This window comes from Camellia sinensis, chromosome 5 (assembly GCF_055761805.1).
Source record: "Camellia sinensis isolate YWXY chromosome 5, ASM5576180v1, whole genome shotgun sequence".
In the NCBI taxonomy this organism is placed as follows: domain Eukaryota; kingdom Viridiplantae; phylum Streptophyta; class Magnoliopsida; order Ericales; family Theaceae; genus Camellia; species Camellia sinensis.
In genome coordinates, this window is record NC_138965.1 from 201,832,069 (window position 1) to 201,850,307 (window position 18,239).

At 38.7% G+C, this 18,239-nt stretch overlaps 1 protein-coding gene across 4 annotated transcripts in view; it reads left to right on the top strand.

Moving 5' to 3' along the window:
* GEK1 (D-aminoacyl-tRNA deacylase) overlaps window positions 1-5,261 on the top strand; it is a 38,358-nt gene extending 33,097 nt beyond the window's left edge. For 3 of the 4 annotated variants that reach the window (XM_028266847.2, XM_028266862.2, XM_028266852.2), the window contains one exon: window positions 4,923-5,261. In XM_028266847.2, the coding sequence (XP_028122648.2) occupies window positions 4,923-5,016 (94 nt within the window). In that variant the 3' untranslated portion in view covers window positions 5,017-5,261. Of the gene's footprint in view, window positions 1-4,588 lie in introns of all 4 variants that reach the window. The other variant, XM_082871170.1, reaches the window with a different exon arrangement.
* Window positions 5,262-18,239: the final 12,978 nt, after the last annotated feature.

Below are 18,239 nucleotides of genomic sequence, written 5' to 3' on the forward strand. Positions count from 1 at the left end.
CCAAGGAAGGCGAGCAAGGTCCACTCCGTGACTTCCTTCTTGGCGAGCAACATCAGCTCGGCAAGGAACTCCAAGGAAGGTGAGCAAGGTCCGCTCCGCGACTTCCTTCTCGGCGAGCTACATCTGCTCGGCAAGGAACTCCAAGGAAGGCGAGCAAGGTCCGCTCCGCGACTTCCTTCTCGGCGAGCAACATCAGCTCGGCAACGAACTCTAAAGAAGGCGAGCCAGGTCCGCTCCGCGACCTCCTTCTCGGCGAGCAACATCAGCTCGGCCAAGGAACTCCAAAGAAGGCGAGCAAGGTCCGCTCCGCCACTTCTTTCTTGGCAGACAAGAGCAGCTCGGCCAAGGAACTCCAAAGAAGGCGAGCAACATTAGCTCGGCTGAAACTTCGGAGTTAAACAACTCATCAACTCTTCAGCCGGAGTAAGACATCTCGGCTGGAACCTCGCAGTTGAGCAAATCATCAACTCTTCAGCCGGAGTAAAACATCTCGGCTGGAACCTCGCAGTTGAGCAAATCATCAACTCTTCAGCCGGAGTAAGACATCTCGGCTGGAACCTCGCAGTTGAGCAAATCATCAACTCTTCAGCCGGAGTAAAACATCTCGGCTGGAACCTCGCAGTTGAGCAAATCATCAACTCTTCAGCCGGAGTAAAACATCTCGGCTCCGGCTGGAACCTCGCAGTTGAGCAAATCATCAACTCTTCAGCCGGAGTAAGACATCTCGGCTGGAACCTCGCAGTTGAGCAAATCATCAACTCTTCAGCCGGAGTAAGACATCTCGGCTGGAACCTCGCAGTTGAGCAAATCATCAACTCTTCAGCCGGAGTAAGACATCTCGGCTGGAACCTCGCAGTTGAGCAAATCATCAACTCTTCAGCCGGAGTAAAACATCTCGGCTGGAACCTCGCAGTTGAGCAAATCATCAACTCTTCAGCCGGAGTAAGACATCTCGGCTGGAACCTCGCAGTTGAGCAAATCATCAACTCTTCAGCCGAAGTAAGACATCTCGGCTGGAACCTCGCAGTTGAGCAAATCATCAACTCTTCAACCGGAGTAAAACATCTCGGCTGGAACCTCGCAGTTGAGCAAATCATCAACTCTTCAGCCGGAGTAAGACATCTCGGCTGGAACCTCGCAGTTGAGCAAATCATCAACTCTTCAGCCGGAGTAAAACATCTCGGCTGGAACCTCGCAGTTGAGCAAATCATCAACTCTTCAGCCGGAGTAAAACATCTCGGCTGGAACCTCGCAGTTGAGCAAATCATCAACTCTTCAGCCGGAGTAAAACATCTCGGCTGGAACCTCGCAGTTGAGCAAATCATCAACTCTTCAGCCGGAGTAAGACATCTCGGCTGGAACCTCGCAGTTGAGCAAATCATCAACTCTTCAGCCGGAGTAAGACATCTCGGCTGGAACCTCGCAGTTGAGCAAATCATCAACTCTTCAGCCGGAGTAAAACATCTCGGCTGGAACCTCGCAGTTGAGCAAATCATCAACTCTTCAGCCGGAGTAAAACATCTCGGCTGGAACCTCGCAGTTGAGCAAATCATCAACTCTTCAGCCGGAGTAAGACATCTCGGCTGGAACCTCGCAGTTGAGCAAATCATCAACTCTTCAGCCGGAGTAAAACATCTCGGATGGGAATCCGAAGTTGGACAAGACGCCAACTCCTCCAACCGGTGTAAACCATCTCGGTTGGGAATTTGAAGTTGGACAAAACACCAACTCTTCCAACCGGAGTAAACCATCTCGGTTGGGAATTCGAAGTTGGACAAAACACCAACTCTTCCAACCGGAGTAAACCATCTCGGTTGGGAATCCGAAGTTGGACAAAACGCCAACTCTTCCAACCGGCGTAAACCATCTCGGTTGGGAATTCGAAGTTGGACAAAACGCCAACTCCTCCAACCGGAGTAAACCATCTCGGTTGGGAATCCGAAGTTGGACAAAACACCAACTCTTCCAACCGGAGTAAACCATCTCGGTTGGGAATCCGAAGTTGGACAAAATGTCAACTCTTCCAACCGGAGTAAATCATCTCGGTTGGGAATCCGAAGTTGGACAAAACGCCAACTCTTCCAACCGGAGTAAACCATCTCGGTTGGGAATCCGAAGTTGGACAAAACACCAACTCTTCCAACCGGAGTAAACCATCTCGGTTGGGAATTCGAAGTTGGACAAAACACCAACTCTTCCAACCGGAGCAAACCATCTCGGCTGGAACAGAAGAGTAGGCCCCTCATCCACTATTATTTCGGACACAACAAAGCTCTTCAGCAAAAGTAATTCACTTCTATTACATTGACAAAAAGAGTATTTGCATTCAGAAGTGTAGGGGAAACAAGTCCCTCAAAAAATTACATAAGGCCGCATTCCATGGCCGGGGTACGCCTTTGCCATCCAAATCCTCGAAGTGGTATGCCCCTTGCCCGGTTATCTTGTAAGGCTCTTCCTAGTTTGCCCCTAGCTTGCCTTCACCCGGCACTAGTGCGTTGCCCATGACCTTCCTTAAAACCCAGTCGCCCACTTGCCCGTTGCCATCGAGGTTGTCTCCGCGGTGGACGTCGCTGCATCATCCTCTACTCGAATGTGCTCATTGATGCGCTGCATTAGGTGACACATGGATGTCTGCTGGCTCATTGTAAGCGAATCCCTCAGCCTATGTCCGAGCGGGAGACCGCGCTTATATTGGGTGATTGCCAGGTTGACTGGGCAATCTAGGATCTCATTGTAGGTATCCCAGTACCTGGAGTTGTACGCCTTGAGAGTGTCGCTCGGTTCCATCCTGACACTGAGAAGGTGGTCAACTTCCTTTGGCGTTTTGGTGTTGGTTTTGAAACGCGTCACAAAGGCTTCGGCCAACTGATTCCACTGTTGTATACTCTCTTCTGGCAACCTCTCGAACCACTTCAAGCCCAGCTCGCCTAAACTCGACGGGAAGATCAGGCACATAAGAGCGTCATTTCGCCTACGTCCGGCCATGACCTGTCGGAAGTGGCTTACATGCATATACGGATCGGTCTTTCCGTCATAAAGCGTGAACTTTGGCTGGTGGAAGCCCGCGAGAAGCGGTGTTGTTTCTATCTCCAGGGAGAAAGGGGTGGCGCTCAGCCTCATCAAGTTTGTATCTACAAGGAGTGGCTCCGCTAGGCGGCGTGGGGGCATTCCGGCCTCCCCGCTGGCATGAACCCTGTAGGATAGCCGCTGGAACGCCGGCACCCTTTGAGCCTCCCGCCGGCGAGCCCGTTCCTTCAAGACTGCCCGCAAGTCCTCTGAACGAGCGGAATAGGAATATCTCGACGTCGTCACCGGACGTGAGGGCTGGTAAGTGCTATCTTGCGCGCTGGACTTCTCTGAACGGCGGGATGAGATGCACTCTCTGTGGTCTACCACTCCATCTACACCCTTCCCCTTGACATGCCGCTTCAACTCCTCTATCTCCGCTGCCATTCGCCGGATGACAGCGTCTTGGTCCCTCAACTTGTGTTCCAGACGTCGGGCATGTGATTCTCTCCGCCGCCGATGTCCGTCTGGACTTCGTGAATGACCATAACTTCTTCCGCACTTATCCCGCGCGTCTCCTGACTGTCCTCCAGTGAACGTATCCAAGTTCGCCATTGGAAGGATGACAGGATGTCCTTCTCTCCGTCGGGTGAACTCCGGGGTAGCTCCATCGATGGCGGACAACGGAATCTCGTCTTTGTTCACCATGGACGGCGATCAGATGAGCCTGGAAGACAAGGTTTTATCTGTCAAGCTTCCTACAGACGGCGCCAATTGTACGGGGAGCAAATATTCCGGCAAGCCCGTACTCCTTTCTTCCAAGCTCCGTTTCTGTCCGATCACCTGCGAGCACAATAGCGGTGAGCTACCCGGCGGTGTGTGGCCGGAAAACCCCTCCGACGATCAAGTTAGAACACACACAGGGGATAGATAGAGAGAAGGGAGAGTGTTTAGTGTTTAGTGTATGTCTCACCAAATGTTCATCTGTCCGCGTATGGGGGGCGCAGACGTGTTTATATACCCTCTGCGCCCCAAATCTACTCCCAGTGTCCTCTCAACACGTGGCACTACTATCCCATCTGTCAGCATAAACCTTGCTGAGCACCACCTAACCCAACTGCCTGCCCATTCTCCTAGGAGCTCGGCAGCCGGGCAGTACCATCTCGGCCATCGTCTGCCATGCTGCGCTTCAAGCCCAAGTACTCCAACAGCTAAGCTCAGATGAGGACCGGACTCGGCGGCATCTCGGCAAAGCCGAGCTCGGGACAACTCACGCTTGTCTGCGGTCGACCTTCCTGCCGAACAAAAAGGTACCTCGGTCCAACCTTGCCTTTCCTAGCGCTGGACCTTTCACCTGACCGGCTTCGTAACCGCGGATCCTTGCAGCTCGGTCAATCCACGCGCTGCCTTAACCGAGCAGCTTCCTTCAAGGCTGGGCCACACAACTTGGCCCAACACCTGTTCGGCCCAAATCTGTCTGGCACAACTCTGTCCGGCCCAAATCCGTCCGGCACAACTCTGTCCGGCCCAAATCTGTCTGGCCCAATTCCACGGCCCAATCCAGATCATAAATCTCCCTCTCACATTTCATCACCAAAATATGGCATATGCTAGTTTAACTATTACTGCAGAGGACTTAAGTTATAAAATTTCTAGTTTTACATTACTCCAAGTGCTAATCTAATTATTGCTTTTTTTAGTTGCATTTGTACTTGCCAAAAAGTTGTCTATTTGTTAGTGGGAAAGTTTGGCTTTTTTAGCTCAAAACGAACAGTCTTTTGCTTTTTGACTTTTTTATCCAAAAAGCAGCTTTTTTAGCTCATGCCAAACTGGTAATTAGTTAGGTTGTCTGATTTTTGGTTGGCAGAATGTTAATTCTTCATGCATAAGTACATCACACTGATGTTTGGTTGCAGGAGTTTCAAGAGCTGGCAAAAAAACGCTATTACAGGTTATCTAGGTGAGCAGAACATTAAAATCGGCAAGCCGGCTGACTTTCTGTTGATGTAGATTGGTGTAGTGGACAATTCACTTATTGTGGATGCCGGAAGCTTGGGATTTTGGGATGCTATTTTGCTATCATAATGCAAGCACCGGATTCTAATTGATCTTGCAGGCGAGTTTTTGGTGTAGGCTATGGATAAGAAATGATTGCTGATATTTGGTATTTTCATGTTATGTTAATTGATTGGATCGTAATTATTATACACCAAGATAACTTGGTAGCGGGAGTAATAAAGTACTATTGAAGTAAATGAATATTGTGCTTGTCTTTTTCAATAGTTTACATTGCACCTTGTTTGGAGTAGTGTGTGCTAAAGAATCATGACTCTGTATGTGCTGATAAAAAAATTTGCAATCTAGAATAGAATTTGAGTGTAATTAATTACTTTTCATCAGCTCGAACCCGTGACCTTCCCCTCACCACACCCTAAGGTGTGGCTATAAGACCTTCCCCTGACCGTTTAGCTGCAGTTAGTTGGGTGACTTGAGCCTTCCTCTGAACTTAAAGTCCAGAAATTTGAGTTTAAGCTGACAATATCATTTTGATTATAGGAGAAACCTATAGTGTGCAACCGCCCTAATATGGGCAAAATGTTATGCCATTGTACAGTAAAAGTTATGAACAGGCGAATCAATGGTGCATACCCCTAGTGTGAAAGTTTTGAACTATTGCGGTTATCTTATGAATGTTGTGTAAATGTTACGAATCCATTTGTGATGAAAAATTACAAACAAGTTTGGTGTGAAAATCAACGATATGTTATGTTTGTTATGAAATGTTGTAGTAAGGTGCATAATGTATGTCACTTTTAAGAATGCACACCAGAATAATTCCGGAGACATTGACGTGTATGTATCTTGGTTGTTGAGGTCATGAATTCAAAGGCTTTACCAAAGTGCTATTGGGCCTCGATTTGAAGGAGAAATTTTTTTAAATCAAAGATGGGAAGTTCATTTTGAAATCTTCTTGTTTATCCCTAATTTAATAAAACTCCCTTACAAATGTCAATTGTAGCTGTCCCCGAAAAAGTCTTCTTTCAATTGAATAGATGTGAAATAATCCATTGTTAGCCTGCAAGAATATTGCCGGAGTCATTTTGCAATTTTTTTTTCTTTTACAAATTCAAAATCTAAATGTATGTATTTTTGGATGGACAGCCATCAGATTAGATTAATAATTCGATAAAATATATAACTTCACAATTGGTTAAGTAAGTTGAGGTTATGACTAATAATTCATTGGGGACTATTAAATCTCAAAGAGCGGGTTTAGATGCAAAATGAGAAATTAAGAAGAGATTCGGTTTGATTGATTAAATTACAAAATTGATAAGAATTTTTCAATTCTTCATAATTTTGAATCAATCCAAAAATACACAATTTAAAATAGTTGATAATCGCAAAATTAACAATCTTAAAAATGTTAACCCCATGTCATTGTTGTTGTTTTTTTATTATTAGTATTTAAATTATGACCCATTGAATGCTGGAATGGTCTCTTCTAGCGTGATTTGTAATGATCAAATTCAACTTAAAAGTAGTTTAATTATATTTTCAAAACATGATATGTGATTATGAAGTCTATCTTATAGTCATCAACCTCATACATTCCGTGAGCATGAAGATAATAACACAAAGAAAAATAAATAAATAAATAAATAAAAAATGAACCATTACAAATAATAATAATAACAGATACATGCAACCTAAATCACATGCATGGACACATGACTTAACAATGAAAAGGACATTGATTGAAACAGGTGGTCATGCTCAAGAAGAGGCTGGAACAGCTAGCTTGCTTTGTTTATAAGAATTGACTTCCCTCTCGTGATATTAGTCTCCTGAGATTCAGTGAATCTCATTTTGAGGATTTTAACTATTTATTTTATTTGATAATATGTATAAATTATTCATAAAACAAAATAAAATAATTAGATTGATACGATAATCATAATTTATGAATTCAACAAATTTGTCTACAAAGAAAAAAGGATGGTCTATTTTAAAAATTATTTTTATCGTCCATTTATTTTTGCAGGCAAATATCATCAAAACATATGGATATGTTTATTGAATTAATCTGATTTATATATATATATATATATAATCTATAGGCATAATTGAACAAAATGAACAATTTAAATAGTCCAAGTATGGCTTGCGATGGCGCTATAGGGCCCAATAACACCTTCAATACACTTTGTGGATTAGAGGGAATCCAAATCCTTATTTATATATGTTAGAAGTATATAACCACATAGACAATCATAAAAAAAATAGAAGTGGGCAATCAGTGTGTTTAGTTTTAATTTTTTAAATTCAATTTTTTGAAAATTGAATTTTTTATTTTTAGTGAATATTTTTTAAATTTTAAGCATTTTTTTTTACTTTTTTAGATGCACCTTACTTAAATGTATTTAAAAAGTAAAATATTCGTAAAAAAAAATTAAATTAATAAATACACAAAAATAAGAAAAAAAAATATTGAATTTTCGTTTTTTTTTTTTGGTATTTTTAATATTTAGTGAATTTTTTAAAGATTTTTTTACAAATATTATACTTTTTAAATTTATTTATGTTAGGTATATTTAAAAATATATACTAAAAAATGCTTAGAATATTAAAAAAAAATTCAATAAAAACAAAAAAATTAAAAAAATTAAAAAATTTAATTTTTTAAAAAGTGAATCTTGAAAATAGAAATCAAACAAGCTGAATATGATTATGGTTTTGTTTTGGTGTCGCTTAAAAACTGATTATTGGCTAAAAAAAATATTTTTATTAATTTTTTCTATGACTAATTTAACAAATCCATTTCCTATTAAAAAGTTCACTTTACTCACTTTGAAAAGTCAAAAGAGACTAGAAATATACTAAACAAATTGACTTTTTTTAACATTACCTTTTATATAAACTTATTTTTAATTAATAAACTAAAGTTTAAGCTAATTTCCAACTCCCTGATTAGCATGACTATTATTTTTTGTAAGCTTAGTTCTATATCTGTAAGAATTGTTGATATGAGAGTGACACATTGAGTTGCTTTCCATGCCAGCCACAAAATCACATATTGCATAATTTGTTGGATGTTTTTTTCTTTAGAAGTCAATATTAAATAGTTCAAAATTAAACTTCTCCAACAACTTTAGTTGACTTTGTGCTAACCATTGGGTTATTATGAATCTTTTCTTCAATCTTTCTCTTGTCCTATGTGATAAATTATCTTTGGATAAAAATTACACTTTGTATTATTACAGTTTATTTTGATTTTTTTATTTTTAATTGTGACAGACAATTCTTTACACTTTAAATCAAGTTGAAATGTTAACTTTTCATCAAAACTTGTCGAGTCAGTTAAATGTGACATTTTTTTCATATCATAGTTAAGGAGGTTCTAAATGTGTCATTTTTTTCATCTCATCAGTTAAGGACGCTCTAAATGTGACATTTTTTTCATCTCATTTTGATCCTTTCACTTTTAATTTTTATTAATCTCATTAACGGTAAATTAATAGAAGGGTGACATTACAATTTCAGTTGAAGTGTAAAGAATTAACTATCATAATTGAAAGTGAATGGACTAATATAAGATTATTATTTTTTTACCACATAATATGACAGGGATTTAATTGTATGAAAGAGAAGAAATTCAAAATAGAGAAGAGATGATCCTCAACTACAAGCTGTGGCCAACAAGGAGGGTGTATAGATGCAAGGAATTTATAGGTCTTTACAAGTTGTTTAAGTGTTTCTTGCTAACCTTCTAGGGAAAGTGTTTGTCTTTGTGCAGTTGAGAAGTCTTTTTCTCTTTGTAAATGCAAAAACACATGCCTAACAAAAAGTAGGAATAAAATAGGAGAATTTGAGTCATTAAAGAAGGGAATGTAAATTAAATAATTGAGAAACATTAGAAATTTTAAATTTATACACATTAACGTAGTAGGGGTTGAACTGACATAAAATAATCTATATTATTATAGATAAATTTAAACGCAATATTTTAGAAATTTTAAATATTTTTTATTTTTATTTTTATTTTATAATATCATCCAATCCACATTGGCCTGCAATGTCCCTATCAAAAAAAAATAATAATAAAATAAAATTTGTCTCTCAATGTTCACTTCAAACTGGGCAAAGCTGAAGCAAGTTGTGGCACTTGCTCCGGTGTGGTTTGTTGGCTGCTTTTGTCTTGAGGCTTAGATTGTACTTGTACTTGGGGACTCCATACGGAAGAATGGTATTACATAATAAAAACAAATACATAAAAAGTTCATATATTAAGAAATGGTTTATCTTTATCTTCGTGATTCTCTTTTGCTCTTGTTGATAATATAAGGGACAGTAAGGGTTTTACGTTGTTTTTTTGTTTTGTTTTTTTTTAATTTATTTTTTATTATTATTATGGTTACATTTAAAATATCCAAGTCTACCTACCCTACCTAATGCCATTGTCCATCTCATGCATGATTAATGATAGCATAAAACTTCGGTTGCATTTGGTAGAGTTTTGTAAATATGATTTGAGAATATGAGTTGTATTTTAAGTTTGTGAGTTGTGAAATTATGATTTAAGTGTAGAAAATTTGTTTGGTTATGATTTTTGAATAGAGGGTTGAATTGAGTTTTGAATTAGGAATTGAGTTTTGAAAGTTTGATTTGACATGTGAAGTAAAAAAATTTATTTAGTTATGAGTTTTGGAAAGAATTTTCAAAACTTAATTCAAATTGTTATAACTAATAACAAAACACACTACTTTCATACTATTAAAAATTCAGATCAACACTCATAACCAAACACTTTTTAAAATTCAATTAAAAAAATTTATTATTAACAGAAAATAACATTAATCAATTTTTTAATTGAAAATACTACAAAGGAAATAATTTTTTTTGAAAATAAATATTCAAAAAATTTAAATCATAAAATATTTAAATAATTTAAATAATCTAAAAAATTTAATAAGTAAAAAATTAAAATAAATATTCAAAAAATTTAAATCGTAAAAATTTAAATAATTTAAATATTCAAAAAATTTAAATAATTTAAATCGTAAAAATTATTTTTAAAACTCATAACCAAACACATAACTCGAAACTCCATACTACTTTCATAACTCTACACTCAAATCATAACCAAATACATAACAAAAAAATTAAAATATTTAAAAATATTTTATAAAATAGAGTTTGATTTTATTTTTATAAAATATTTTAAAATTTAAAAAATTAAAATCGTAATATTTTGAAATTAAAATATTTAAAAATATTCAAAAAATTAAAAAATTAAAAAAATTGTAACATATTTAAATATTTAAAAAATTGAAATATTGATTTAAATTGAGTTTTGAAAAGAGTTTTGAATTATGTGTTTGGTTATGAGTTTTAAAAAGTGATGATTATGTTTTGAATTGAGTTTTGAAAAATAGGTGTAGAATTATGATTTGAAAGGTCAAAACAAACAACACACTCAAATCAATGGGTAGAACTATAATTTGAGTACATAACCAAACGGATTTTTAACTTTCAAGAAATGAAAACTTGGCTGCATAAATTATTAGGAAATAATATACACAAATATTGTTATTATTACTATGGATTTATTATCCTGTATATTCCTCACCTATCGTCAATTTATTTATTTAATCTCTAAATTATTGGTTAAGTCTATTGAGCTATTGAGTCCCTAAAGTATATAGATTAAAATTTATTTAGTTCATAAACTATCGATTAAATCTATTAAGTTCTTAAAGTATTTAAATCAAACATATTTAGTCCCCTAAAGGATCACAAAAATAAAATATAAGCCTATAAGTATTATAAATTAGTAAAAGATCCTATCTAGTTAAAATTTTATTTCAAAAAAAATCTTAAATTTTTATTTTTTCTTTGAAAAGTGGACGTTGGCTCTTATGGTGAATTTATTTTGTAAGGGTAAGGGTAATTGTCTATAGTATTTTCTTATTTACCTTCTAAAATGATTACTTACTTACCTTTATCTAGAGGTGGACAGCGGATATTTTGATCCGCCCAAATCGACCGAACCAAATCGATCCGCTGCATTTTGAATGGATGCGTGATGACGAATGAACAGTTGTGGATTGATTTTTTTCCAATTCGCCTAGTTTTGGACGGGTGGTGGATTTGAGGTTTCTTTAGCCACAACCAAACTGTCAAACTGCCAACACCTCTAGTAATTTATAAGACTTCGTATTTTAAATTTGTTTAAATATTTTGTTTGTATTTTTATATGAAAAAGAGTTTAGATATTCTGTTGTGTTGTTAATTTATTTTTAATTTGAAAATCTTTTTATCAAATGGCAAGGATTGATATTTGTTATTTTTGTGGGAAAAATATAAGACTTAATTTTATCATTTTTTTTAAAAATCAAATTAAATAGTTTTTAAATAAAAAAAAGTAATAAAATAGTTTTGATAATGTATAATTTTCTTATATGTATTTATTATTAGTATTTGACAATTTACTTGAGAATTTTTTTGTTATGTTGAGTTGGATTGTTATTCAAAAAAAAATATTAACAAATTATTGTATTATATTCAAAATTTGTAAAAGTTTAAGCCACCAAACCAATTCTCATCCATCCGCCAATCCTCTCAATCTACATCCGTTAATTCGGCGGACGGAGGTGGATTAATTTTTTCCAATATGCCCGTCTAGCGGATGGATGACAGATTAGAGGTTTTCCGTCCACAGCTGAACCACGACCACCTTTATTTAATATTATATGTAAGATTTTGTTTATAATTTTTAATTGATTGTTTTTAAGTTTTTTGCTAAATTCTTTTTGTAATTTAATTAATATATTATTTTTTATTATTATTTGTAGCGAAATGTTATTATTTTAAGGGGCATTTACACACAAGTCCTAATTTATGAATTTATATTTTGTTAAGTCCTAATTAAAATTTTTTGGATCTTCAAGTTCCATTAAATTTTTAATAGTTGGAATTATCCTTCAAACAATGATTATTCATCATTTATGATTATCTATAAAGGAACATGATGATTTAACATTTATTTTGATTTTCAAAACTTTAAAATATTAACTTTCAAATTGAAAAGATAAAAATAAAATAAAAAAAGTGAAAAAAAAATCTAATATTTTTTTAAAAGAAAATTGAAAAAACTGAATTGTTTTTTTGTGCAAAACTGAAAATTGTGTTTATAAAGGAGCATGGTGATGAAACATTGATGTGTAAAACTGAAGAAAAAAAACTTTTAAAACTAAAAAATACTAATAATATTTTCAGTTTTATCGGATAATTGAATCAAACCAATAAGTAGAAAGACAAAAAACGTTGCTCTATTTGTTTTCATTAGTTAGTAAAACAATTAGCTGAAACATTACTATGCAAAATAGATAATGTTCTTTAGTTTAAAAAAAAATTGATAATATTATCAATTTTACTAAATAGGATTTATTTATTCAAAAAAATCTTAGATAGGACCTAAACTCATAATATTTATAAATAGGATTTTTAGGTAATTAATTCTTACTTAAATTATTAAATTCTATTTCTTCAGTATATCTAATATTCATATAATTTTATTGAAAAAACTGAGAAATTAAATTATAATACTAATTTAATAACATAATGAAATAAAACACTTTTAAAGATAAAATAAAATTTTAACATTCTTTGTAATAAAAATTTAATTATAGGGTCTTTTATTAATTCATAATACTTACAGGCATATATTTTAATTTTGTAATACTTTTAGGGACTAAATATGTTTGAATTAAATATTTTAAGGACTTAATAAAATCAATCAATACTTTAAGAATTAAATAGACTTTGATTTATATAATTTAAAGACTTAATAGACTCAATCGATAGCTTAGAGACTAAATAGACAATTTGACGATAATTTAAGAGTAGAAAATATAATAAACCTTATTATTATTAATAATAAAAAAAATGCTAACAAGTTGTGGGGATATATTTTCTGAATACCAACACGTGGCATGGTGACGCCGACGTGTCAGCCGAGGTGCCACGTGTCGTCACAGTTAAGCCGAGATGATCTCGGAGTTGCCGAGGTTATCCCCGAAGATATCGGAATCCGAGATAAGCAGATAAGGGACAAGAGTCCTAAGACAAAGAGGGGACTTAACTAAGATAAAACTCTTAAGGAAGTTTATCTTTATCTCTTAAAGAGTCCAGAGTAAACACTAAATTAGAGTTCATAGAAGTCATACTTCTAGTAGGACTTGGATTGAGTATATTATAAAAGAGAGGCACCCCCGTGGGTCTAAGGTATGCAATTTATGTTTTGAGTATTAAGTTTTACACTTGATTATCTTTGAGAAATATACTGACTTGATCGTCGGAGTGCCCCCGGGTGGAAGAACCACCGCCGGAGCCTTTTCTTTCTGTTTTAGGTTGCTGAAGCCATCTATTCTGCCTGTGCTCCCCAGTTGATCACTAAGCAGGCAGTGTGGTCAGATTTTTACCCACATAATTTGGCGCCGTCTGTGGGAAGGAAGGAAGAATAGATGGCCAGTAACGGACAGCAGAAAAATATTGGGGATGACGCTCCCGCAGGGAGTGGCAGACCAATTGACCTTGACATTGAAGGAGACAACCACAATACAGAAGTCCGTGACCAGGGTCACAGAGAGAAAGACGACATCCAGGAGGGCAACACAGCAAAAAGGACAGACCAAGGAAAGTATTACAATGAAGATAACCTCCAGGTATGGAGGGATAGATGCTTACGGAGGGATGAGGAAGTAAAAGAATTAGCGAACAAGTTGGCAGACCTTCAGTCAGTCGTCAACTTCATGATGCAGAATAATGTTATGCAGCCACCATACCCGCTACAAGATACGCCGATGCCAGCAACCAACGCCCAAAAGGGCGGAAGAAAAACAATCCCCGACGTCCCCCAGCATACCAGGAGCGGAAGGCATTCTCACCGGCCTTCCAGGGAAGTCGGACGAGAAGAGCCGAGGCAAGAGGAGTCCCGAAGGACGCACCACACGAAGAATCCAAAGCCAAAGAACATCGGCAAGTTCAAAGGCAAGCACTCTGCTTTGACACAACCCATGGAGAAAGATCCAAACGGGCCCACCACGAGGACGAAAGCAGTGTACCAAAAAGACTAAAATCCATAGACAGCCGAGCTCCAGGAAGGAGCAAAGAAGACCTGAGGGACTACCTCAAAAGAAGGCAGCAGAATGTTGAAGCCGAGGTAAATTCCCCGGTAAAGCCGAAGACAGCCTTCTCGGTGGAACTGGACAAATTCGAACCACCAAAGAGATTCAGCATGCCAAGGTTCCAAATTTATGATGGCAAGTCAGATCCAAACTTTCATGTTGGACTATACTTGAATTCAATGGCGTTATATAGCGGGAACGAGCCGTTGCTCTGCAAAGTATTCCCCTCATCCTTTGGGAAAATTGCATCTGATTGGTTCCATAAATTACCAAAGGGAAGCATAAAGACATGGGAAGGCCTGGCCGAGATGTTTGTGGCCAGGTTCGTGACCAACAAGCTACAACCCCTGAGGGTTGATGCTTTGATGGCTCTAAGAATCACCAAGGAAGAAGGCCTTAGGGCCTATGCGAAGAGGTACTACGAGGTGTTCAACCGAATACCCGAATGCAACCAAGAGGTAGCGGTCGTGTCTTTCAAGAAAGGCCTGAAAGATGACTGCCCGCTACGGAAGTCTTTGGCAAAAACATTGCTAAAAAGCATGGAAGAACTCATGGCAAGGATCGAGAAGTATGCCAGAGCCGAAGAAGATACATCAGGAAACAAAGAGATAAAGCAAGAAAAGGGAAACGGCTCGCCGAAGCGAAGCCGAGGCAACAATGGGCCGACCAAACAAGAAACAGAGTTGAGAAATAAACAGGCGGTAACGACGGTATTCCGAATCCCAATCCATAAAGTCTTAGATCAGATTCGAAATCAACCTTATTTCAGGGCTCCAGCAAGAGCACCAAGGGAATTCATGGGAAGGAACGTTGGTAGACGTTGTGCCTACCACAATGAAGAAGGGCACCCAACTCAAGGTTGCAGAGCCTTGAAAGCACACTTGGAGGACCTGATAAGACAAGGCCTTCTCAGGGACCTGGTCGATGAGGCCAGGACAAGGGAAGAACAGGCACGGTTGCCTCAAGCACCAGCAGCACCACCTCCCCCAGCACAACTACCACAAGCAGGAGGACCGAGGGTAGTTAATGTGATCCACTCAAGGCTCAACGAAAACGAAGTCAGAGGAGAGACCCAGAGGATAAGACATTTACAGCATATCTACCAAGTCGGGGAAAAGAGACATCGGCCAGAAGAATGCCAAGGGCCGATGATAGCCTTTACTGAAGCTGACCTGGAATTGGTCCAACATCCGCATAATGATGCCTTGGTAGTGTCCCTCCAGGTTGGGGAATGCCAAGTGAAACGCATCCTAATAGATCAAGGCAGCTCCTGTGATATCATGTATGTCAGATGTTACAAGGAGCTGGGCCTTCACCCTGATGACTTAGAACAATCCAACGGCCCGATGGTCGGCTTTAATGGAATGCCGACATGGCCACTGGGCGCAACAAGCTTGGAGGTACAAGCCGGCACTAAGAAGATCCAGACAGAATTTCTGGTAATTGACACACCCTCACCATACAACATCATCTTGGGAAGGCCGTGGTTGCATGCAATGGGGGCAGTTCCCTCAACGTTCCATCAACTACTGCGGTTCCCAACAGAACATGGGATTGAAGAAGTCAGAGGGGATCAACTGCAAGCAAAAAATTGCTCCATGACAACAATGAAATCCACCTGTAGTATACGGGCGCCAAGGAAAGCAGAAGTTGAAGATGAGGACATGGAGGTCCTAGAAAACGTCGGGAAGGAACCAGCCGAAAAGAGCGAAGAAGCGCTAAAAAAAGTTTTCGTCCAAGAGAACAACGAAGAGCGTTTCTTTCTTCTCGGCTCAGGCTTAGCTAAAGAAGAAGAGAAACAACTGGAAGATTTTTTAAGGGCAAACATAGAGGTATTCGCCTGGACACCTTATGAAATGCCAGGCATTGACCCCGAGGTCACATGCCACAAACTGAATGTCGACAGATCAGCAAAACCTGTGATTCAACGAGCCAGAAGACCGACGTTGATGCACGTCGAAGCAGTAGAAGAAAAGGTAGACAGACTCCTGGAAGCCAGGGCCATCCAAGAAGTTCAATACCCAACATGGCTGTCTAACACAGTATTAGTAAAAAAGAAGAATGGCAAATGGAGGGTTTGTGTAGACTTTACCAGCCTCAACAAAGCTTGCCCCAAAGACAGCTTTCCTCTGCCTAAAATCGACCAACTGGTAGACGCCACTTCAGGACATGAAAGGATGAGTTTTTTGGATGCATACAGAGGGTACCACCAGATTGCTATGTACCCTCCAGACGAGGAAAAGACCGCGTTCATCACCCCTAAAGGCCTGTACTGTTACAAGGTAATGCCTTTTGGGTTGAAAAACGCAGGAGCAACCTATCAGAAGTTAGTAACAAAGATGTTTAAGCACCTGATTGGAAAAACAGTAGAAGTCTACATCGACGATATGGTCGTAAAGACAAGGGAATCAAAGGGTCATCTTGCCGACCTAAAAGAGGTCTTTCACATACTCAAAAGATATCGGCTCCGACTCAACGCCTCAAAGTGCGCCTTTGGAGTTGGATCAGGTAAATTTTTAGGATATCTGGTAATAAGAAAGGGCATTGAGGCCAGCCCAGACCAAATCAAGGTCATCCTGGACTTATAGAGCCCGACATCGGCAAAGCAAGTTCAAGTGCTTGCTGGAAGGGCCGCAGCCCTAAACAGATTCATCAGCAGAAGCTCAGATAAGTGCAGACCCTTCTTCAACCTGGTGAAAAAAGCCACGGACTTCCTTTGGACAGAAGAATGTGAAGCCGCCTTAACTGACCTAAAAAAGTACTTGACCACAACTCCGGTTCTTTCCAATCCAGTACCAGGGGAGGAACTGTTTTTGTACTTAGCAGTCTCAGAACACGCAGCCAGTGCAGTTCTAATCCGAGAGGAGAAAGGAGAACAAAAGGCTGTTTATTATCTAAGTAAAACTTTGGCCGACGCAGAAACAAGATACCTACCACTGGAAAAATTAATGCTAGCCTTAGTAATGGCTTCAAAGAAATTGAGCCATTACTTTCAGGCACACAAGATTGTGGTCCTAACAGAGCACCCACTGAAGTCCTTGTTGCAACAAGGAGACTTAACAGGAAGGATAGCAAAATGGGCAGTAACCCTGGGCCAGTTTGACCTGGAGTTTAGGCCGAGAACAGCAGTAAAGGGCCAAGTTTTGGCCGACTTCGTCGCAGAACTCACACCTGAAGCCATCTCACATCGGGCTCCGTCGAGCCAAGATGAGCATTGTCCCAACAAGCAAAAAGAATCCCAGTCAAAGACAAAAAAACAAGAGAAAGAGAAGCTCAGACCCTGCAGCATCTACATCGGCGATTCATTCAAACTATTCGTTGATGGAAGTTCAAACCGCCAGGGAGCAAGGGCAGGAGTACTGCTGATATCTCCAGATGGAGAAATAGTAGAACAGTCCATCCGTTTGGGGTTCAAAGCCTCCAACAATGAAGCAGAATATGAAGCATTAATTGCAAGGCTAAAACTGGCAGCAGCAGCAGAGGCAGACGAGGTAATTGTTTTTTGTGATTCACAACTTATTGTTAACCAGTCAACAGGAGAATTTGCTGCCAGAGACGAAAGAATGTCGGTATATGCAAAGGAAGTCATCAGACTGGCAGCCCTGTTTCAGAACTGCAGATTACTCCAAGTTAGCCGAGATGACAACACCCACGCCGACGCGTTGGCTAACCTGGCCAGTTCAATTCAAACTGGAAAAACAAGGACAATTATGATCGACTACATGTCGGCCCCGAGCATAGATAAACAGAGCACCAAACAAGAAGCAATGTGCGTAGACTTGGGACCAAGCTGGATGGATGCAATCATTGCATTCCTAAAAGAGGGGAAGCTACCAGAAAACCATAAGGAAGCACATAAAATCAGACAGAAGTCGGCCAGATTCAGTCTAACAGCAGAAGACCATCTCTACAGAAGGTCCTTCACTGGGCCGCTTTTAAGGTGCGTACACCCTTTGCAGGTTGAAGATTTTCTTTACGAAATTCATGAAGGAATTTGTGGAAGCCATACTGGGGGCAGATCATTAGCCCACAGGGCCATCACCC